The 23,416-nt window shown below is 43.4% G+C and overlaps 1 protein-coding gene across 1 annotated transcript in view; it reads right to left on the bottom strand.

Annotated features, from left to right (window-relative positions):
* BOD1L1 (biorientation of chromosomes in cell division 1 like 1) overlaps positions 1–23,416 on the bottom strand; it is a 441,087-nt gene that overhangs the window by 339,064 nt on the left and 78,607 nt on the right. The window contains 1 exon segment of the mRNA XM_029590831.1: positions 7,790–7,922. Within this exon segment, the coding sequence (XP_029446691.1) occupies positions 7,790–7,922 (133 nt within the window).

Raw genomic sequence — 23,416 nt, 5'->3', positions numbered from 1 at the left:
AGCACAACCTATGCATCTGGACTAGTCTGATTAGATGAAGAGAAAAATTATTTTGCTTAAAAAAGAAAAGTTGAAGACTGGCCTATAACTCTCAAGAATTCTATGGTTTGAGGAGGGCTTCTTTAAAATACATCAGACCTCGGCATGCTTAAGACACCCCAGCTGCATTGCTTCATTAGGTGACAAATTCACAATAAATGTCAAACAGTTTAACAGCAATTCCCCAGCAGATTTTACCAGCAAAGAAAGACAGGGGTCCAACTCATAGGAAGTGACTCAAAATCATCCACATCACTAGGTCAGACAGTCAGTCACCTCTAGGAGTGGTAACTAGCTCCACAGCAGAATTCTATTCAATTTTAGTCTATTTTTTTCTAAAGAAAACTGGGAAAATTGGAGTGTCAAATCTGATCCAAAAGGGTGGATGAGAGTTTTAACAAATTCCTGGCTTCTCTAAGTAGTGCTTGAGATCCACAGACATTCTATTAATGGCAGTTCAACAAAAATTCAATTTTGCATTTTCGGTGGCTGCCTTATTAGACTTGATATGATTTAAGCACTTGAGCTTGCTGGAGCCTGTTTTGTGCCATGCCTTTTTAAGACTCCTGTTACACAAATGAGAGTAGATAAGACAATGGGACTAGGTGGAGTAGAGCAAAACATATTGAAACAGCTCATGAAAATACTGACTGTGCCCTTATGGCTCTTTTCAACTTGTCTCTGGAAACAGGGGGAATCAGGAGAGACTGGAGGACAGCAGATGTAGTCCTTCACAGAAGTAGATCAACAGACCCATCAGTCTAACTTCAGTAGTGGGGAAAGCCAGCAAAATATTACTAAAGAATAAAACAGTGAAGCACCTTGAAACAAGTAAACTACAGGACCCCAACAAAATGGTTTCACAAAGGGAAGATCCTCAAAGAATGCAATCAAATGTGTCTGCAAGGTGACAAAAATGGTAGATCAGGTGATGAAGTGGAAATTCTCTGTATTTCAGAAAAGATTTTGATGCTGTTCTGCTCACTTGACTGGTAAGCAAACTAGTGAGTATGGGAATAAGACAGAAAATTGTTACCTGGCTAAGAAACTGGTTGAGCAACAGAACTCAAGAGTGGCAGTCAATGGAGTCTGTTCTGATGAAACGAAAGTGCTGGGGTCAGTTCTCTGCAATTTGTTTTTTTATTAGCAACATTAGAAATATGGAAACATAGAAATGACGGCAGAAGAAGACCAATAGGCCCAACCAGTCTGCCCAGCAAGCTTTCACACTTATTTTCTCATACTTACCTGTTACTCCGACCACTGAGTTCAGGGTCCTTATTGGTAGCTTTTTGATTCTAATTTCCTTCCACCCCCGCCATTGATGCAGAGAGCAGTGTTGGAGCTGTATCAAAGTGAAGTATAAGGCTTAAAGTTTGAAGGTAGTATACGTCGTATCGAGCAAGTTACCCCGATGTTTGCATACTCACACTGCTCAGATCAATGCCTTGTTAGATGTTGACTGGATGTAAATCCTATTTCTTCATCTCCCCCCCCCCCCGACCATTGAAGCAGTGAGCTGCGCTGGATATGCCTTCAAAGTGAAGTATCAGGCTTAATTGGTTTGGGGTAGTAACCGTCCAAACAAGCAAGCTATTCCCACACTTATTTGTTTACTCAGACTGTGCTACCTTATTGGTTGTTGCCTGATTGCAAATCCTCTTTTCCACATTTCCTCTTGCCGTTGAAGCATAGAGCAATGGGAGTTGCATTAACCATGTGAACGATTATTGAATAAGGGTATTATTGAATAAGGGTAACGATTATTGAATAAGGGTATTATTGAATAAGGGTATTAATCACGGTAGTAGCCGTCTTTCCCGCAAGCCACCCCCATACCTCTTCTCTTCATTCCCATCCTCCAGGCTTTATGGATCCACAGTGTTTATCCCACGCACCTTTGAAATCCTTCACAGTTTTGGTCTTTACCACTTCCTATGGAAGGGCATTCCAGGCATCCACCACCCTCTCCGTGAAGAAATATTTCCTGACACTGGTTCTGAATCTTCCTCCCTGGAGTTTTAAATCTTGACCCCCTGGTTCTGCTGATTTTTTACCAATGGAAAAGGTTTGTCATTGACTTTGGATCATTAAAACCTTTCAAGTATCTGAATGTCTGTATCATATCACCCCTGCTCCTCCTTTCCTCCAGGTATACATATTTAGATTCTTCAATCTCTCCTCATAAGTCATTTGATGAAGACCATCCACCTTTTTGGTCGCCCTTCTATGGACCGCCTCCATCCTGTCTCTGTCCCTTCGGAGATACGGTCTCCAGAACTGAGCATAGTACTCCAGGTGAGGCCTCACCAAGGACTTGTACAAGGGGATAATCACTTCCCTTTTCTTACTCAATATTCCTCTCTCTATGCAGCCCAGCATTCTTCTGGCTTTAGCTATCGCCTTGTCACATTGTTTCGCCAACTTCAGATCGTTAGACACTATCACCCCAAGGTCTCTCTCTTGTTCCGTGCACATCAGCCCTTCACCCCCCAAATACATTTCTTTTGGATTTCCACATCCCATATGCATGACTCTGCACTTCTTGGCATTGAATCTCAGCTGCCATAACTTCGACCAGTCTTCCAGCTTCCTTAAATCCCATTTCATTCTCTCCACTCCTTCTGGCATGTCCACTCTGTTGCAGATCTTAGTATCATCCGCAAATAGACAAACCTTACCTTCTATCCCGTCCGCGATGTCGCTCACAAAGATATTGAACAGGACCAGTCCCAATACCAACCCTTGCGGCTCTCCGCTCATTACCGCTCTCTCTTTAGAGTAAGTTCCATTTACCATCACATATTGTCTTCTGTCCTTCAACCAGTTTGCTATCCAGGTCTCACCACCTTGGCTCTCACACCCAAGCTTCTCATTTTATTCGCAAGCCTCCTGTGCAGGACCGTATTATAGAGGGACCTGAAGGAAATATATGCTTGTTTGCAGATAATACAAAAATCTGTAACAGGAAAGACACATCCAGAGGGTAGAAGAATGAAAAGGGACTTCAAAAAATTGGAAATGTGGTCAAGGAATTGGAAGCTGTGATTAAATTTAAAAAGGTACAAAATGCCGCCATCTGGGGCACACCAATATTTATTAAAAACATTTGTTTCCCACCCTTCCTGCGTTCTGGGAGGGGTACAACAAAATATATATATTGCAAGTGGTAGTACAACACAATCAGTAAATCAATTGACACCAGAGGTCAAGAAGCCAGGATTATAACATGTTGCTGGGCTGGTTCGAGAATGCCTTCTGGAAGAGATATGTTTTTAAGGCTTTTTAAAACAATTTTCTTTCATGGAGACTTCTTAATTCTCTTGGAAGGATATTCCAGAGGAGAGGGTCAGCTGAGAAGAACGCAAGTTCTTTTGTCTCATTGAGGTGGGCTACCTTTGGGGAGGGAACATCAAGGAAGCCCTGACCGGAGGATCTCAGTGATCTTACAGGAGCACAAATTTTCAGTACAGAGGTAATCCAGGAGCAGTGAATATTGTGAACAATAGTGTGTATGAACATGGCTAACTTGTATTGGATACAGTATGATATGGGGGCCAGTGAAGGGGCTCTAAGACAAGAGTGATATGATTACGATTTGGCCCACCATTGAGAAGACTAGCTGCAGAGTTCTGAATGATATGAAGAGAATGAATGGTACGTGCTGCAAGACCAATGAAAAGGGAATTACAATAGTTGATACCTGAAAAGGGAAGAGATTGTAAGACAGAATGAAAATTGTTAGAGTCTAGAAGGGGTTTTAGATGGCTAAGTAGGCCAAGTCTGTAGGAGGATTGAGTGACTATTTTGATATAGAAACATAGAAATGATGGCAGAAGACCAATCGGTCCATCCAGTCTGCCCAGCAAGCTTCACACTTCTGTTTTCTCATACTTATCTGTTTCTCTTGGCTCTTAGTAACCTTAGGTTCTATTTCCCTTTCACCCCCACTATTAATGTAGAGAGCAGTGATGGAGCTGCTTCCAAGTGAAATGTTAAGTTTGATTAGTTGGGTAAGCGGCAGCATAGCTCTCTGGCGTTGAAGCAGAGAATTGCGTGAAGTATTAGTTTTTCTTCTCCCCTGCCGTTGAAGCAGGGAGCTATGCTGGATATGCATTGAAAGTGAAGTATGCCTTGAAAGTTACATTAACTATCATCAAATATTGAAAAGCCTAATAATTGGTAATTGAATAAGCCTAATAATTGGTAATACCTATAGCCCATGAACCCATCCCTGTTTTTTTTTTTGTTTGTTTTTTTTTCTTTTTTTAATTGGGAGATGGCAGTCCTCCATCCTTCCGCTCCGTGAAGGTGGAACACCAACCACTGGCATCCCACTCCATGAATGCCTCTGTGGCTACTGCCACTCTGTGCAGTGTTTTGCTGCCTGCTCTTTATATGCGTCCTCTAGACCTGATGGATCCACAGTGTTTATCCCACGCCCCTTTGAAGTGCTTCACAGTTTTGGACTTCACCACTTCCTCCGGAAGGGCATTCCAGGCATCCACCACTCTCTCCGTGAAGAAATACTTCCTAACATTGGTTCTTAGTCTTCCTCCTTGGAGCCTCAGCTCGTGACCTCTGGTTCTGCTGATTTTTTTCTGGCGGAAAAGGTTTGTCGTTGTCTTTGGATCGTTAAAGTTTTTCAAGTATCTGAAAGTCTGAATCATATCACCCCTGCTCCTCCTTTCCTCCAGGGTGTACATATTTAGATTCTTCAATCTCTCCTCGTATGACATCCGATGAAGACCCTCCACCTTTCTGGTCGCCCTTCTCTATACTGCTTCAATCTTGTCTCTGTCTCTTTATAGATACGGTCTCCAGAACTGAACACAGTACTCCAGGTGAGGCCTCACCAAGGACCTGTACAAGGGGATAATCACTTCCCTTTTCTTACTCGATATTTCTCTCTCTATGCAGCCCAGCATTCTTCTGGCTTTTGCTATCGCCTTGTCGCATTGTTTCGCAGAATTCATATCATTAGACACTATAACCCCAAGGTCTCTCTCCTGCTCCGTGCACATCAGCCTTTCCCCCCCCCATCGAATACAGTTCATTTGGATTTCCACTCCCCATATGCATGACTTTGCACTTCTTGGCACTGAATCTCAGCTGCCATATCTTCGACCACTCTTCCAGTTTCCTTAAATCCCGTCTCATTCTCTCCACTCCTTCCGGCGTGTCCACTCTGTTGCAGATCTTAGTGTCATCCGCAAAAAGACAAACCTTACCTTCTATCCCGTCCGCAATGTCGCTCACAAAGATATTGAACAGGACCGGTCCCAACACCGATCCTTGCGGTACACCACTTAAAACTGTCTCTCTTCAGAGAAAGTTCCATTTACCATCACACATTGTCTTCTGTCCGTCAACCAGTTTGCAATCCAGGTCACCAACTCGGCACTCACTCCTAAGCTTCTCGTTTTATTCACCAGTCTCCTATGCGGAATCGTATCAAAAGCTTTGCTGAAATCTAAGTAGATGACATCGAGCGCTCTTCCTTGATCCAATTCCTTGGTTACCCAGTCAAAAAAGTTGACTTTTTTGACTGGGTAACCAAGGAATTGGATCTTTCTCTGAAGAGAGAGCAGTTTGAAGTGGTGTACCGCAAGGATCGGTGTTGGGACCGGTCCTGTTCAATATCTTTGTGAGCGACATTGCGGACGGGATAGAAGGTAAGATTTGTCTTTTTGTGGTCTTATATGGAGATATGGTCTTGTATGGAGAGAACAAGATCAATAACAACTCCAAGACTGCAGACATTCTGAGACAGGTAATGTCTTCGTTATTGAAGGTAACATTTGTTGGAATATTAGAGATTGGGAAACAAGATAATATAATAATTTCGGTTTTCATGATATTAAGAGCTAATTTATTTCTGATAGACACGAGTGAGAAGTATATGAGGTAATGGTTACACCATGAAATTTCAGTAGCAGAGACACCCGCACATCCAGTGAAAAGGAAGAGTTATTAATAAAAACCAAGTCTAGACAATGACTTTTCTTGTGTGTACGAGCAGAGATGATCTGCTGCCACCCACAAGAGAAGATGGTGTCTAAAAGAGTCTGAGCAGAGAGTGATAAGGACAGAGCATCAATGTGGAGATTGAAATCTCCTAGAATTATGCTAACGTCAAGATCGAGATTAAGTATAGATTCAAAGAGAAGAGGAGTTCTGAGAAAGCAGTCTAGGAGGGCAGTAAGTTAAACAGATATTAATGAAAGATGATTTTAAGCAAAGTAGCTCATATGGTAGTAGAATTGTAACATCTATCTCTGTAAACTTAGGATGTTGTTAAAAGAAAAAGGCTAGACCCCCATCCCCTATGGCCTTGTCTAGACTTGAAAATGTATGAATAGTCTGGAGGGCAACAACGGTTAGGGACTGGAACATCATAGTTCTTGAGCCACGTCTCTGTTACACAAACAACCATAGGATCCTGAAGCTAGTAAATCATATATAACGGCAGTTTTTTTGGCTATCGACTGTGCGTTAACCAAGAGGATGATTAAAGTAGTAGATACAGCAAGAGAAGAAATGGACATTATTGAAATATGTCTCAGAGTTCTATGGAAGGACAGTCGCTTTGGTCAGCGGATATTACAGTGATCATAGCATCCTTGACCCATGATTATTGGAATCCTAGTTTGCTCAGGTGATAATGGCATATAATATTCAGCTTTACCTTCTTTAGCCATGTCAAGAGTAGTAGCCACTTATCAATTAGAAACAGGCAGTTTTTAAACACGAAAGAGACCTAACTGTAATCATCTCTGATAATCTGAAGGCAGCCAGTTAAAATAAAGCAAGAGAAAAATCTACCAGTAAGTAAAGCTATCAGCAGGAAAAAGGAGGTAATGTTGCCCTTGTATAGGTCACTAGTGAGATGCCATCTTGATCACTATTCATCTCTTTAAGGACACAAAGGATGGAGGCAGTTCAGAGAAGGGCTACAAAATGGTATGAGGTCTGTGACACACACTACACATAGATTAAGATCCTCAAAATGTAATCAGTGGAGGAAAAAGGAAATATGATAGAAACATTCAGCTATTTAGCAGGCTTTATAAGTACAAGAAGGTACAATTTATTTAAAAAAATGAAAAATAAATTCAAGGATAAGAATCATAAATATTATGATGTTGAAGGTTCAGAGGAAACACCTTTTTTTGATTATTAAAAATAAAAAAAAAATTATAGATGCCTGGAGTAACTTACCAGAAGAAGTACTGGAAACCAATAGTGTCAGAATTTACGCACGGATGTGAGAGATACAGAGGGCGGTTATAAGGTCAAGGCTGAAAGGACAGGTAAAAGACACAAGGGGGAAGGAGAGAAGAGAAAGAAGAGGGTAGACAAGGACTGAGTGCTAGTTTAAGTACATTAACTTGTATGTTCATCTACACAAAATTGTACAGAACCAAAGAAGAAAGATAACTAAATTGGAAGTCCTGCATATGATCTCTAACTTGTATACAACAGCTGGGAGATATTCTTCACAAGAGCAATGTAGATGGGAACAACCAGGGAAAATGAGTGAGGTAACTGTACCATAACTATCATCACCTATTACACTACTGACACAAATCACAGTAAGTAGTGATATGTTTTGGGCTGAGAATCATTTAAATACACACAAAGCTTTAACAATATATTATAGTACTTTTATCAGGTAATAAACAAATACACAGAGTGATCAATTTCTGTTCCTTGTTCCAATTTCTTTTCTACATTTAAAATAAAATACCTTGAATCTCTCTTTCTTTTCTTGCTCAGGGCAACCTTTTTTTCTAAAAACTTCTGTTCTTTTAGTACTTCCTTCATGCTGGCAGGTTTTGATTTCAGGTTTTTGGTAGAAGATGCTTCCAGGTTCATTTTGCCTTTGATATAACAGTGCAGAATGTGACATCAAAGTTTAGACAAATACACAATTTTACATTACTACAACATTTTACCCATTCTATAATTCTGTACTACATACTACAGCAATATATATACTCCACATTGGAGAGACAAGCACTTCACGAAGATGAACTGCACAATATCAATTTCTAAACACACTACTATGTGGCATAGTTCCTTCTAAGCTGAGCATGAGTGCAATTGCTCATACATTTTGGAGCATCGCTCGCAGGTTTTACATTGTCATTCACATAAATTTTTCTTTGTGCTATGTGTGCTCAAAAATTGTTGGTTTAAAAAAATTGTTGCTCACACGAAAAAAAATTTGCACTCGCTTAGTCACTCCTTGGAGGGAACACTGCTGTGTGGTGCAGTGTGTGTTTAGCAAGATCTTGGTTTAGTACTGCTTTCAAAAAAGACATTTCTAAGAAACCATGCAACAATGGTAGTATGACAAATTGAAAAATACCAGAAAATCGAGGTCTTTCATAAAGTGGACAATCCAAACATTTAATATAAACAAAATCAAACAGCAGACAAGCAATTAAAATTACTGAAATGGACTGCAGATATGTGAAACATTTTGCTTGAAACACACGCCACTCTAAGCAAAACATTTCTAAACCATTATATACTGGGGAATATATTGATTAGAGGTTTTATCTTAAGCAATAGTGTCTACCTAAACATTCCTCAACTACAGAACCCATATTTCTTTGATGATATCTATTACTACAAATTATATGGCCTAGATAATTTGCTCTGATTACCTTGCCATTCATTCTACTTTGCAATAATTTTGTTTAATCTTCTATCTGTATCCTCTGTCACTGAACACTTATAAAAATTCAGTAGATGTTTTGGTGTCAGTGAATTAAATTACCATAATATTTCCCATACCAATACTCAAGAAAAAATCATCCCAATGCCTCATACTTAGTTTTATAAAATAAATTTAACTGGTAATTTATATTCAGAATTTTTCAGAAAACTAATTCTAATCAAAGCAGATAATGTTACTGTCCCGGGCCAGCCGGGGTCGCTGGAACCTCTCTTCGGCCAGCAAGGCCTGGCCTCTGCCGCAGCGTACCCTCCGCGAGGGAGACGCCGTCGATCCTCCGTGCTTGGCCCTGCCCCCTAGACGCGCATGCAAGGGCTCTAGATTTAAAGGGCCCAGCGCGGGAAGACAGAGGACAGCCCAGAGATGACGTCGGACGCTGCCCGGATATTTAAACCCTGCTTCCACCTCTGTGCCTTGCAACGAGGTTCACTCTTTAATTAAGGTCACTAGTTGCTGCTTTGGACTTTGGCTTCTGTACTGGCTTCTGACTACCGGCTCCCGACTACTGGCTTCTGACTTCAGCTCGTCCACTGGCTTCTGATTCTGTCTTTCGTCCTGACTACGGCTCTCACCCAGGAGGCCTCTCCTAAGTCCAAGCAGCTCGGGTCCTCACGAGCTCCTCTCGGGGGGACCGTGGGCTTCCAGTGGTGAAGTTCCAGTTGGCCTCCTGGCCTCAGCTCTATTCTTCTCTATCCCTGGAATTCCTCTTCAGACACCGACCCACAGGAGACCGCACGTAAGTCCAAGCGGCTTGGGTCCTCACGGGTTCCTCCTGGGGGGACCTCGGGCTTCCACTGGTGAAGATCCCTCCGGTCTCCTGCCCTGTGTCACCTCCCGGTTTCGACTTCAACTGTGGGCCTTCCCACGGTGTGTCATCATCTGTCCCAGCCGGCTCAAGGGTCCACTAATCCAACAGTTTGCAAGGCCATGGACCCGGCAGATGTGGCGGGCTTAAAGGCCATCCCCGGAATTGCCCAACGTTTGCAGCAACAGCAAGTCTGCCTGGATACTCTAATGGTGACTGTAGACAGACTGGCCAATCGTATTGATGGAACACTTGCACTCGTACCTCCTGCGCCAGTTGCAGCGGCCAATCCTGGACCAGCGACGCCCACACAGCTGCCGGCACCCTCGCAGTACTCAGGGGAAGCGAAATACTGCCGCGGATTCCTCAATCAGTGTTTCATCCGATTCAATCTGCTGCCTTCCCAGTTTTCGATGGATCAGATAAAGACCAGTTATATTATTTCTTTGTTGGATGGGAAGCCCCTGGCCTGGGCCTCTCCGCTATGGGCACAGTTCGTCTCGGCCTTTTGACATATCTTCGACGAGCCTTCTCGCAGGCCCACTGCCGCCTCTGAGTTACTTCAGCTACGCCAAGGCAACCGGTCCCTTGCCGAGTATGCGTTGGAATTCCGCACCCTGGCAGCCGAGTGAGACTGGAGGGATGACAGCCTCCAAGGCATATTCTTGGAAGGTATCTCTTCAAGACTCCAAAATGAGCTAGTGGCGAGGGACCTCCCGGATGACCTGAACAGCCTGATTGATTTGGCTAGACGGGTGGACCGCCGTATCCATCGCTGTTTTCAGGAAGGGAGGTCCGGTCGTAAACCCAGTAACTCTGAGCCTACATTTCCCCAACCGGTACCCTCCTCCTCTGCCTCTCCCGGAGACCAGGACGTAGAACCTATGCAGCTGGGTTGAGGTCCAATCTCGCAGGAAGAGAGAAGACGGCACCGCGCTCAAGGTCTGTGCCTATATTGTGGTGGCAAGGGGCACTTCCTAGCCCGATGTGGTGAGCGGCCGGGGAAACGCCAAAACCTAGGGATCATTGGGGAGCTGACCCTAGGTAATACATGTTCCGCCTCCTCATGTACTGTACAGGTTACCCTCGTCTACCCCGGGGGTACGTTTGATACGCTGGCTTTGGTCAACTCCGGAGCCGGAGGGAATTTCATCCTCGCAGACTTCGTCCAGCAGTTGCAGATTGAGGTCCAGCCCCGAATCCCTCCTATCCGGGTATCTTCTATTCATAGTACTCTTCTTCCGGAGAGTATTACTACCTGCATCAAGCCCTTGGATCTTTGCATCGGCCTCCTGCACGTGGAAGAGATCTTTTTCCTTATACTGGAGAAATCCATGCATCCCATCATATTGGGCTTACCCTGGCTGCAGAAATACTCCCCAGTCATACACTAGGATACTCTTCAGATCGCATCTTGGGGCCCATCTTGTTTTGACTCCTGCCTGACGAATATTCCTTGTCCCAGTGTGCCCCTCTTGACCACACCCATGGCACTCCCACCACAGTACCAAGACTATGAAGATGTCTTCTCTAAGGAGAAAGCTGAACTTCTTCCAAAACACCGGCCCTTTGACTGTGCCATAAACCTGGTTCCTGGCAAAACGCCTCCCAGGGGGCAGGTTTACCCCTTGTCGCTTCTGGAAACTCGGGCCATGTCTTCGTATATTCAAAAGAATTTGGACAGCGGTTTCATTCGTCCCTCTAACTCCCCTGCCGGGGCCGGGTTCTTCTTTGTGGCCAAGAAGGATGGGTCGCTCCTCAACGCCATCATGCGACGGGACATGTACCCTTTGCCTCTGATTCCAGAGTTACTAGACCAGCTGCAAGGAGCGAAGGTCTTTACCAAGTTGGACCTCCAGGGTGCCTACAATTTGGTACGGATATGACCCGGCGACGAATGGAAGTCTGCCTTCAATACTAGAGATGGGCACTACGAATATTGGTCATGCCCTTTGGCTTGTGCAACGTCCCTGCGGTCTTTCAAAACCTCATGAATGAGGTCTTGAGGGATATACTGCATACCTCGGTTATAGTGTATCTCGATGATGTGTTGGTATATTCTAAGGATTTGTCCACACACCATGTACAAGTGCGGGAAGTAATACAGAAACTTCGGGACAATCGTCTCTTTGCCAAGTTAGAGAAGTGCCAGTTCGAGCAGGAATCCTTGCCATTCCTCGGATATATAGTTTCATCCACGGGCTTCTTTATGGACCCTGATAAAGTGGCGGCTATTCGGGATTGGCCACAGCTGGTAGGGGTCAAGGCCCTACAACGCTTCCTGGGTTTCACCAATTTCTATTGCCAGTTCATACCCCATTACTCCCGGATGATGGCACCGCGAATGGCCTTTACCAGGAAGGGTGCCAATACGAAAAATTGGTCCCAGATGGCAATAAATGCTCTCCAGAGGCTGAAGGAAACCTTTCTCCTTGAGGTCTGTCTCCACCATCCAAATCCGCAGCGTCAGTTCATCGTGGAGGTAGATGCATCTGATTTTGTGGTAGGGGCTGTCTTGAGCCAGTTATCCACGAAAGGCAAACCCCTACCATGTTCTTATTATTCCCAGAAATTCTCTCCAGCAGAGAGAAATTATAGTATCGGAGATAAAGAGCTCCTGGCCATGAAGCTCGTACTGGAAGAGTGGCGGCAATGGCTGGAGGGGGCTCAATACACCGTGATCGTCTATACGGATCACAAGAACCTGGAATCCTTGTGCCGAGCCCAACACCTTAATTCTCGACAAGCCCGATGGTTGCTCTTCTTTAGCCGGTTCAATTTCCACCTCCGATACAGGCCAGCCTCCAAGAACATTAGAGTGGACGCCCTCTAGGCACGGCTGAAACAAGGGATACCCCGGATCTGCCACGTTATATCCTCGATCCAGCCAAAGTCCTTCTTGCATCTTCAGAGGTGGTTCCTATGGGTAAGACGGTTGTACCCATTTGCCTGCGCAGGAAGGTGTTGTCATGGGCTCATGACTCCTTGACCGCAGGGCATTCGGGGGTCGCTCGGACTTTGGATCTGCTGACTGAATATTACTGGTGGCCTCAGGTAAGGAGAGATGTTCATCTTTACGTCAGCTCCTGCCCGACAAAAGATGCCGAAGGGTCGCCCATGGGGGCTCCTTCAACCATTGCCTATCCCCACCGAGCCATGGACCAATTTGTCCACTGACATCATCGTGGACTTACCACCTTCAGAAGGGAAAACAGTGATTTGGGTCACGATCGACAGGTTTTTGAAGATGGCCCACTTCGTCCCCCTCACTGAGTTACCAACGGCACCTGAGTTGGCTAGCCTTTTCGCCCAGCTCAACTTTCGCCTACATGGACTTCCTCTCCATATTGCCTCTGACCGGGGCTCACAGTTCATGGCCAAATATTGGAGATCACTTTGCAAGAAATTTGGGGTCCAGTTGGACGTCACGACCGTCTTTCATCCCCAAGGCAATGGCCAAGCGGAGCGCACAAACTGGACCTTGAAAGCCTTCCTCCGAGCCTTCGTGGGAGACCTACAAGATGATTGGGTGGCTTTACTCCCGTGGGCAGAATTCTCCTACAACCACCATAGGCATTCAGCCACCGGTAGGCCTCTGTTCCAGGTAGTCTATGGGAGATGTCTCCTACGTCTAGGGAGGGTGTCAGTAGCCCCCTCAGCCGGGATATGCTTGCTCAGCAAGGCGTAGAAAGCATGTGTAAAAGATAAGAAATGTGAAATGTATAAAAGCCAGCTCCTGAAGGGGAGGGGCACGCAGATTTCTGAGCCATTGTTCTCAGCTGTGTCTTGCATGCAATAAAAGTCTTTCTTTTCGGACCAGTTGTCTGGGGCCTCTTTTCTGACGGTAACATTTGGCGACCCAGATGGGACCGGGGCCCTGGGGATGCCACATTGGCCCCCCAATCGGTCCGGGAGATTTTGTGGCGGAGTGATCCCCCAGACTTGCCTGGTGAGTGGCCACCGCTGAGTTCAGTGATCAGGTTTCTGAGGGGGTCATTCCACGGAGATCCTCTGAGACCTTTGGGATTGGTTGATCCGGAAAGAAGACTTTTCTTGACAACCCGGGATCTGATCTGGAACCTTGCAGGCGAGTATTGGGAATTTTAGTCCGATCCCTTAACGGATTGAAGGGGGCCCTGATCAAGCCCTGCCAAGTGGCCGAGTAGGAATCAGAAGATTCTAGGTTCTGAAACCCCACAGCGGCTTGGGAGGTATTGGTTTCTTGTTGTGTGAAGGAGAGTGTCTGTAATCAGACAAAGAATCACTGCATTTTCTTTAGAAAAATTATGGTAGTTAAACAGAATTTCTGCTGTGGTAGATCGGTTAGAGAAATTTCTTTTTGTGTCAAATGCATTATTTCTTTTGATCTACTCTGGTGATGCCCATTGCAGACTATTTTTACTTAAGGAAAACCTATTAAAAGTGATTGTGAATTATTTATCTGTATATGTGTTAATAAATGTGTACTGATACAAGGAAAATTGAACAGCGGCAGTTAGCCTATGGTTTAAAAGCCTGCGAGGCTGAACGTGTAGCTTGCAATCTGTTTTTTTGTTTGTGTCAGGTTTCTGCTGTAGTATAATGCATTACAATTGTTATGCACAAAGAGCACTGGGAGCTGAAGAGTTAACTAGGTTGGCTGGGCAGAGGCTGCTTCTCAGCGGGACAATTTAACCCCTAAAACATTTCTCTGGTACGTTTGGGTTTTCAAATTATTAATTAAGGATTGTGATGTATGTAGCTGCTATCTGTGAATTGCAAGCACATGTACCAGGGATTTTTTAATTGTTTTAAACCCTAATAGGAAGAGATTTTTGGTTTACAGATGCTGCACAAGATCCTTCATTACTTATTCCAGAGAGTTAAGATATTTTAGTTTGTTATTAAAGTAGAGATGTGTTTCCTGCATTTATTGTATTAAAAGGTAAACTTCGAATGTGTCAATTATAAGTAAGATATTGCGTTTGCATTTCCATGATTACTCACAAGATGATCTGGCATAGTTTACAATCAGACCATTGCATATGTCATTTGACAGACATAATATGATGGACATTTTATAGCAGCAAATTCATTATTACAGTACAAAAATGTAATTATAAAATGGTAGTGCGTTCCACTGCGTGTCAATATGTCAGTACGTAGTGCGTAATGCATTTCATTGCGTGTCAGATATTAGTGCATTCAATATGGCTGTGCGTTTCAATGCTGGCGTTGTTAATCAGAAGTTTTCAGTTTTCTCATATCTTCCATCCCAGTGTCCTCCCTATGCTTATCCTTTGCTCCCTTGCCTATTCACTCGATACATCCACAGGTTAGTCAATTATTTATTGGGTTTTTTTTCATCAGCCTATTGCAGGGCACCTGTACAATAAGAATATTCTCTAATACCATGTTAATTATTGTTCTTACTTGTTTCCTATATATTATCTGTTATTTAAAAGTTCTGCCTTATATGTAATGCTATTCAAGCAAGTTTAATTGTTCTCTATATAAGAAGATCGATATATATATATATATATAAAAAAACAACCAATAATAATGATAATAAGGCAGTTACAGTAGAACGCATGATAAAGTATGAACTCTCTTTTGCTGACACAGTTTATTTTGAAGCTGTCTCTGGGAAAATGAGAGGAGAAATTTAAGAATGGGTCCTTTGTTAAAGCTTTTCTTGTTGCTTCTCGGGCTAGCAGTAGTTAAATATGCAGGGCATAGCAAGGAACCGGCAAGATAAGACAGCCAAGCATGCAGTTCTGACTGTGGGAATTATAGGATGCCGTTTGTAAAAGCACAGAGAAAACAAAGACTTAATATTAAAAATTTTGATTCGGTGGCAGGCGCAAGATAAGGATTATTGGAAGTTGTGGGCAAGAGGAGGGGGCCACTATGCAAGATTAGGAACAAGATCAAATATGATTCGGCCCAAATGATAAAGTAGTGGCCCCCACACATATATATATATATATACTGCAATTATGTTCTTTTACCACTGGTGGGGGCTGGTTACAGCAGTTAGGGCTCTGGCTATTACCATATGTTCTTAGTGTTTGCAATGTAATTGGTACAAGGCTTCCAAGGGTTTGATCATCACTCCTGCACACCTAAAGCGCCCCTGGATCTTTGCCTGCAGATCCAGGTTGACTTTATTGAATTAACCCAATGCCAAACTTACAAGTATGTAGGAAGTAATGTTTTGCAGCTTCTCAGCATCGTCTGAACTGATTTGCCTCCAGGCGCAGGTCACCTATTCAATTTCCAGATGGACTGTGATCTTTTCATCGTATTTTGAGGTGTATGAGAACAGGGATCAGGAAGAGAAGAAAAGGGCCCGTCCCTGCAACCAGGAACTTAATAGTAGTATCGGACGGGACCTGCTGGGTAAACTACAGACCACATTTAGAGTTCAACCAACAGGGGAAGTTAAAGCCTCCTTCGGGGACCATCCAGTGATACTCATCTGCCCCCTCAGGGAGGAATGGAGATTACTTCCTCAACCAGTCAATACCCAGAAGACACCCCCCATCATCGACAGAGACGGGATTTGTCCTGGAGGATTAGTCGTGAACGCCCCCGGTCTGGATCGAACTAAAGCAAGGCGCCCAAATAGTTAACCAAACTCAATACCCCGTGCCATATGCCGCCAGATGCAGTAATCGGATCTGAGTCAGAAACACCTGAAACAGGGAGTCCTGGAAGCAACCAGATCTGAGTGGAACACGCCTTTGTTACCAGTAAAGAAACCTGGTACCAACGGCTATCGACCTGATTTAAGATTTAAGAAAAGTGAATACTCAAGTGGCAGATTTGGTAGCACTCGTGCCAAATCCGTATTCAATCCGTCAGAAAATTTTTGCCTTCACTTGAAAAATGCGCAAACTGGAGAAAAGCAGCAGTATACTTGGACTCGCCTACCCCACTCTGTTCTCGGAGCAACTGGCCAAGGACCTGAAGATGTACCGGATCACACATGGGCCAGTTGTACAATATGTGGATGATCTCTTGCTATTTAGGAAACATACCATGAATGTGCGGTATCAACCCTGCACTTGTTGAAGACTTTATACTCGAAAGGGTATCGTGCAAGCAAAAAGAAAGCACAGATTTGTGAAGTGGAAGTAGAATATTTGGGCTTTCGTATCAGAGAAGGCACTCGTCGGCTTGGAATCTCTCGGACTAGTTCTATAAGAGCTCAACCTGTACCCACCTGTAAGAAAGAACTCCGTGCATTTTTGGGAGCTGCAGGATATTGTAGACTTTGGATTGCAAACTATGCAATTATTGCTCAACCATTATTGATAAATTATGAGGCAAAGAAGCAGAATCTCAGCCCTTTCAATGGGAAAAAGAAAGAAGCCTTGATCTCACCCCTTGCTCTAGAGTTACCTGATATAGCAAAACCATTTCATCTGTTTATAGATGAGAAGAAAGGCATGGCCATTGGGGTATTGACTCAAACTTTTGGATCGTGGGAACGACCTGTTGCATATTTGTCAAAAGGAATGGACAATGTTGTTAAAAGATGGCCTGGTTGCATTCGAAGCATTGCTGCCGCATGCTTATTGATACCTGAAGCTGTTAAATTAACATTTGGTCAGACTTTACAGATAACAACTCCCCATACTGTACAGGGACTGCTCGAGACTCATGGACTAAAATGGATGACTAATTCACGTCTCGTCAAGTATCAAGCCTTACTGTGTGAAACACCTGAAATTCAAATATTAGACAGCAAAAACTTGAACCCGGCCACTCTTATGCCGGCACCTGAACCAGTTGCCCATGACTGTGAAGAAGTCACGACTACAATACATTCCAGTAGGCTAGACCTGAGGGATCAACCCTGGCAAGGAGCTTGGACTTTATTCACTGATGGGAGCAGCCAAATCATTCATGGGATATGTTCTGCTGGATATGCTGTAGTATCCAAAAATGAAATCATTGAGGCTCAACCTCTTCCACGTCTGCACAAAAAGCTGAACTAATTGCCCTTATTCGAGCTCTGCAGTTGGCAGAAGGAAAAACTGTAAATATCTATACAGACTCTAAATATGCCTTCCTTACAATTCAAGTGCATGGAGCAATATATAAGGAACGAGGTTTCTTGACTGCAGAGGGAAAACAATTGAACAATGCATCAGAAGTACGTGAATTACTAGACGCAGTTTGGCTACCTCGCAAGGTGGCTGTAATGCATTGCAAAGCACACACCAGGAAATCAAATCCTATTGTTCAAGGAAATCAGAGAGCAGATGAAGCAGCAAAAAAGGGCAGCTCGGGAACACTTCCAAGCAGCATTAATTGCATCGAATCATCAGGCTTCAGGCAGTCCTGGAGCTCATCACCAACTACACTGCTTTCACTCAAACTCTGGGCAAAACAAAATACCAAGATTATGACTGCAGTGTACCAGAATAGACTGGTTTTAGATTACCCTCTGGCCCAGGAAGGAGGGTTTGCGGAACATTTAACCTCTCCAATTGTTGTTTACAGGTAGATGACCAAAGCAAGGTTATCCAAGACATCACTGATCGCATGGTCAAGATGGCACACGTCCCTGTCCAGCAGTGGAATAGTGCTTGGGACTGGGCCAACGGATTCGGTGGTTGGTTTTCCATGATTGGTGGATTTAAGAGCTTGTTTGTTATCCTAGCCAGTTTAATTCTGTTTTGTCTTTTAGGACCCTGCATTATTCCTTTCTTGCTCAACAGCCTTCGTCGGATGATGGAGGACATTGCTGAACGCAAAAAAACCACGCAGCTCCTGTCACTGTACATGTATTCCTCTGAGCCTATAGAACCTGTTTAACCATCTTCATGTTTTATCCTGGGCCATCTTCCCATACATGACAAGTTCGGGCTACAAAGGGGGGTGGAGCCAATAGGGCCCATCCATCTCAAACCCGTGAAGAAACCACCGGACTGTTTGGGAAATTAGGGCCCCCTGAGAACTCAATTTGCTAACTTTTCTTGTTTCTGTTTCTTTTGGCCTCACAGCGGCTATGTGATGGTGTGATACTTATCAATCTCTATCTATGATAAGTATCAAAGGGGGGAATGTAGTGGGCTGAAGGCTTCACACTGACAGAGGACAATCTGAAACTCCTGCCAAATAGGACTTCATGTACCAGAATTCCCTGCTTCATGACAGGTTTACTTACAGATACAGCTGTAATTAGGACATTGAGAAACTCTCTGTCAGCACATTTTCATTTTTGGCTTTGCTGTTCTTATTCTCTGATAAGCTTTCACTGTTGTAACCTAGATTAGAACAATGAATGTATTATATGCAGGACTGTATTACTACAGACTCGTGAATTCCTTTCCAGAACTGCAAGTCCCGGCAGCCTCTCCTGCAGAACTTGGGAGAAGTTTCACGAAAGTTCCAGGGTGTCTAGGGAGGGGGTCAGTAGCCCCCTCAGCCGGGATATGCTTGCTCAGCAAGGTGTAGAACGCATGTGTAAAAGATAAGAAATGTGAAATGTATAAAAGCCAGCTCCTGAAGGGGAAGGGCACGCAGATTTCTGAGCCATTGTTCTCAGCTGTGTCTTGCATGCAATAAAAGTCTTTCTTTTCGGACCAGTTGTCTGGGGCCTCTTTTCTGACGGTAACGTACTTGCCCCCTTGCTTGTTTACATACGCTACTGCTGTGGCTTTGTCTAATAATACCAGGACTAACATTCACTTCAGTAACGGAAAAAAATTAATAAGGATTAACCTGATAGCCATTGTCACTAGCCTGTTTATGGACCATGCCACTTCCTCCTTGGACCAAAGGCCATGAGCCAAGCGACCAAAACAATGAGTTCCCCAACCCACCACAATCCCATCTGTGCTGACTATGATCCAATTGGGAGATTCCAAATCCATTCTCTTGAGCAGCATGCAGGGTGTAGCCTACCAATCTAAGCTCCCCCTTACCAGGGAAAATATGGGTAAATGAGTCCTGTAATTTTGGGACACAAGGGACCATGGAGACAGCAGGGACAACTGCAGTGGGCACATGTGAGCCCTGGCCAATGGAACTAGGTCCAAAGTAGCTGCCATGAAGCCCAGAAGCTGAAGAAAATCCTATACCTTGGGTGCCCTCTGGGACTGAAAAGCCTGTACATGTAATATTAACTTGTCAACTTTTTCCTGGGTTAGGAAAGACATCCTTATTCTTGTGTTGAAGCAGGTTCCTAAATACTAAAGTCTGGAAAGGATTCAGACTTGTCTTTAACATACTGAATCATGGTAGAAAAATACCAAAAAGGTGCACCCACCTGCCCAGAAAATGTTTTATTTATTTATTTTTAAGGATGCCAGCAGCTGTCCCTCCCTGCAGGCCACCCCCAAGCATTCTGTTAAGGGTAGTAGCAGCTGCTGCTCTGTGCAATTACCCACAAGAAGAAACAAACTTTAGGTGTAACAGATAAAGTTACAGAAGGAGGGCAGAGTAAACAGCACACACATATAGATCAATAGCAACAAAAATAATGTGTGGCAAATAATATACTGATCAATAACAATCAACAAAAAGATTTTTTATTTTGCATATGCACACATCAGTTGTGCACAATATTGAACTCCACAGTAAATGGTATTGTGTAAATGAAGGACCCCGACACGGCCGTGTTTCGCATCAGGGCAACCAAATTATTCACAAATTTCTATTATGTATTGAGGGTCAAGATGCATAATTGTTTCTCAAGGGTGGTATGCAGCACGGGATAAAGTTTAATAAAGGAAGAACAATTTGAAGGAGCCACGGAAGAAGCCGTGATGCCAAATGAGTGGATCACCTTAATAAACTCGGAGTCCACAAGGGACTTTCACAATTCAAGCAAATGAACTAAGCAAAACAGTAAGAATGCTGGAAACATCGCTAAATCAAAGGTGATTATTGAGTTGAACAGCCAAGCACGGTTAAAGCATAAACCGGGCCAGGTAGATCTCTAATTATAGATTCAATGAAAGAAAGTACAGCAAACTCTTCAATCGCGATGTTATCATTTGCCACACATTTTTGCTACAGATAAAATTACCACATTTTTTCATTTCCATTCTCTAGTTAGCAGGGGTCCTCTGTGTTTGTACTACGCCCTTTTGAATTCCATTACTGTTCTTGTCTTCATCACCTCTTCCAGGAGGGCATGCAATGAATCCACCATCCTTTCTGTGAAGAAATATTTCCTGACTTTTTCTAGAAACTCCCCCCTTGGAGTTTCATATCATTACCCCTAGTTTTACAGCTTCCTTTTCATCAGAAAAGATTTGATTTTTGTGCATCATTAATTGCTTTCAGTTATTTGCCGGTCTGAATTAAATCTCCTCCGTTTCTTTCTCTCTTCCAAAGTATACATATTAAGGTCCTTCACAGTCTTATCTCATATGGATTTCTATGCAGACCCCATACCATTTTGGTTGCCCTTCTCTGGACTGCATCCTTTCTGTCTTTATTCTTTTTGAAATGAGGTTTCCAGAACTGAACCCAGCATTCTAGGTGAGCCTTACCAAGGTTCTCTACAGCATCACTATTACCTCCTTTTTCCTGCTGGTTATACCTTTTTCAATGCAGCCCAGCATCCCTCTGGCCTAGCCAACACTTTTTCACATTGCTTCATTGTCTTCAAACTAATCACCTGCACTGCCAGAAATGACCATATCGCACCTATTCTTTTCAGCCTTCATTGGTTTCCCATTCAATGGAGAATCAAGAACAAAGTTGCCATGCTGACTCTTAACTCTAAAAACCCTGCCATGGGCAACTTCAACACTTCAGGCATACGAACCAACCAGAACCTTGAGATCCTCTCAAAAAGCATTACTAAATATACCTCGCACAACTGCATGCACTAGAGATCATGCCTTTTCCATTGCAGTGCAAAGCCTTTGGAATTCTCTCCCTCAGGAACTTAGGGTGACTGGGTGCCCAAAACTGTTCAAATCTGCACTGAAAGCAAACTTTTTTAAACAAGCTTTTTACACATTTTAAATTTGACTATATCTTTTATTATAATATTTTATTTCTATTTTAAATTTCAAGTCTTGATGAAATCATGTTTTATCTCACAGATTTTATATTATTTATGAATAATACTATGTTTATCTGTTTTTAAGAGTTTATGTTAGACTGTGTATATTGAACTGTAAGCCGCTTTGGACTAATACATTAGCAGCCTATAAATGCGAATAAATAAAAAAAAAATAAAATCAGACACTATCACCCTGAGGCCTTTCTCACAGTTTGTGCACATCAGTTTCTTACCTCCCCCCACCCCCAACACATACAACTCCTTTCTATTGCCATGCCCCAAATGCATAACTTCCAGTTCTTAGTACTGAATCCCAACTGCCAAGTCTTCGACAACTTCAAGCTTTCCTAGGTCACTTCTCATTCTTTCTACTTCTTCGGGCATGTCCACTCTTTTGCAGATCTTAATGTCATCCACAAAATAAAAATTTTACCTTTTCTAAGCCCTCTCCATTTTCTCTCACAAAGATACTAAACAGAACAGGTCCCAGAACTGATCCTTAAGGCACTATACTTATCACTCTTCTTTCTTCAGTATAGGTTCCATTTACCACTATTCACTGACATCTGTCAGTCAGCCAATTTGTGATCCATTCCACTACCTTGGTACCCACTCCGGCTTCTCTATTTATGAGCCTCCTATACGGGACCGCATTTAAAGCCTTGCTGAAATCCAAGTAACCTCATTTAGCCCTCTACCTTGATCCAATTCCAATAAAAAAATAATCAGAATTATTCAACAGGAACTTCCTCTATTAAAGCCCTCTTGTCCCAGATACTATAACCCATTGGATTGCAGATAGGTCATTATCCTTTCTTTTAGCAGCATCTCTATTAAATTTTCCCACCAGCTAAGTAAGGCTAACTGGCCTGTAGTTTCCAGCCTCCTTCCTGCTCCCACTTTTGTGAACCAGGACCATGAGCGTTCTTCTCCAGTCCTGTGGCACCACTCCTGTCTCCAAGGATCTATTGAATAGGTCCTTTATCAAACCCGCCATCACTTTTCACAACTACCTAAGTATTATGGAATGTATCTCATCTGGCCCCATGGCCTTGCCCACTTTCAATTTTCCTAGTTCCACCCAAACACTTTCTTTTCTAAATGGGGATATATCTACCCCATTTCTCATCCATACTCTTGCTAGCAAGCAATGGTCATTCTCCAGTGTCTTCTTCCTTAGTGAAAACTGAACTGAAGGATTTCATATGCACCTTTGCACAAGGCAATAAATCTAAGGCAGTCACCAAGGAACTCAGTACCTGAAAATAAATCCAGACTGTGGATCTCTGAATCTTCCATAAAAACACACACAACATTCTACATCCATCACAATTTGGATTTAGGAAACACAGGAACACAGAGTCGCTTCTTCTCTCATTAACGGACAACATCCTGATGGGCCTCGACAAAGGTCAGTCATACTTGCTGGTCCTTCTAGACCAGTGGCTCTCAACCCTGTCCTGGGGACCCCCCCAGCCAGTCGGGTTTTCATGATATCCACAATGAATATGCATGAGAGAAAATTTGCATGCTATGGAGGCAGTGTATGCAAATTTTCTCTCATGCATATTCATTGTGGATATCATGAAAACCCGACTGGCTGGGGGGGTCCCCAGGACACGGTTGAGAACCACTGTTCTAGACATTTCTGCTGCATTTGACACTGTTAACCATACAATCCTCATCGACCGCCTGACGGAAATAGGCATCTCAGGATCTGCACTCCACTGGCTAAGATCTTTTCTAAGTGACAGATATTTCAAAGTAAAAATAAGCAACAAAGAATCTTCACCCATAGCATCCAAGCAAG

Source organism: Rhinatrema bivittatum, chromosome 1 (genome assembly GCF_901001135.1).
Source record: "Rhinatrema bivittatum chromosome 1, aRhiBiv1.1, whole genome shotgun sequence".
Taxonomy (NCBI): Eukaryota; Metazoa; Chordata; class Amphibia; order Gymnophiona; family Rhinatrematidae; genus Rhinatrema; species Rhinatrema bivittatum.
The sequence above is the reverse complement of the archived record's forward strand: the minus strand, read 5'-3'. Positions and strand labels throughout refer to the sequence as shown.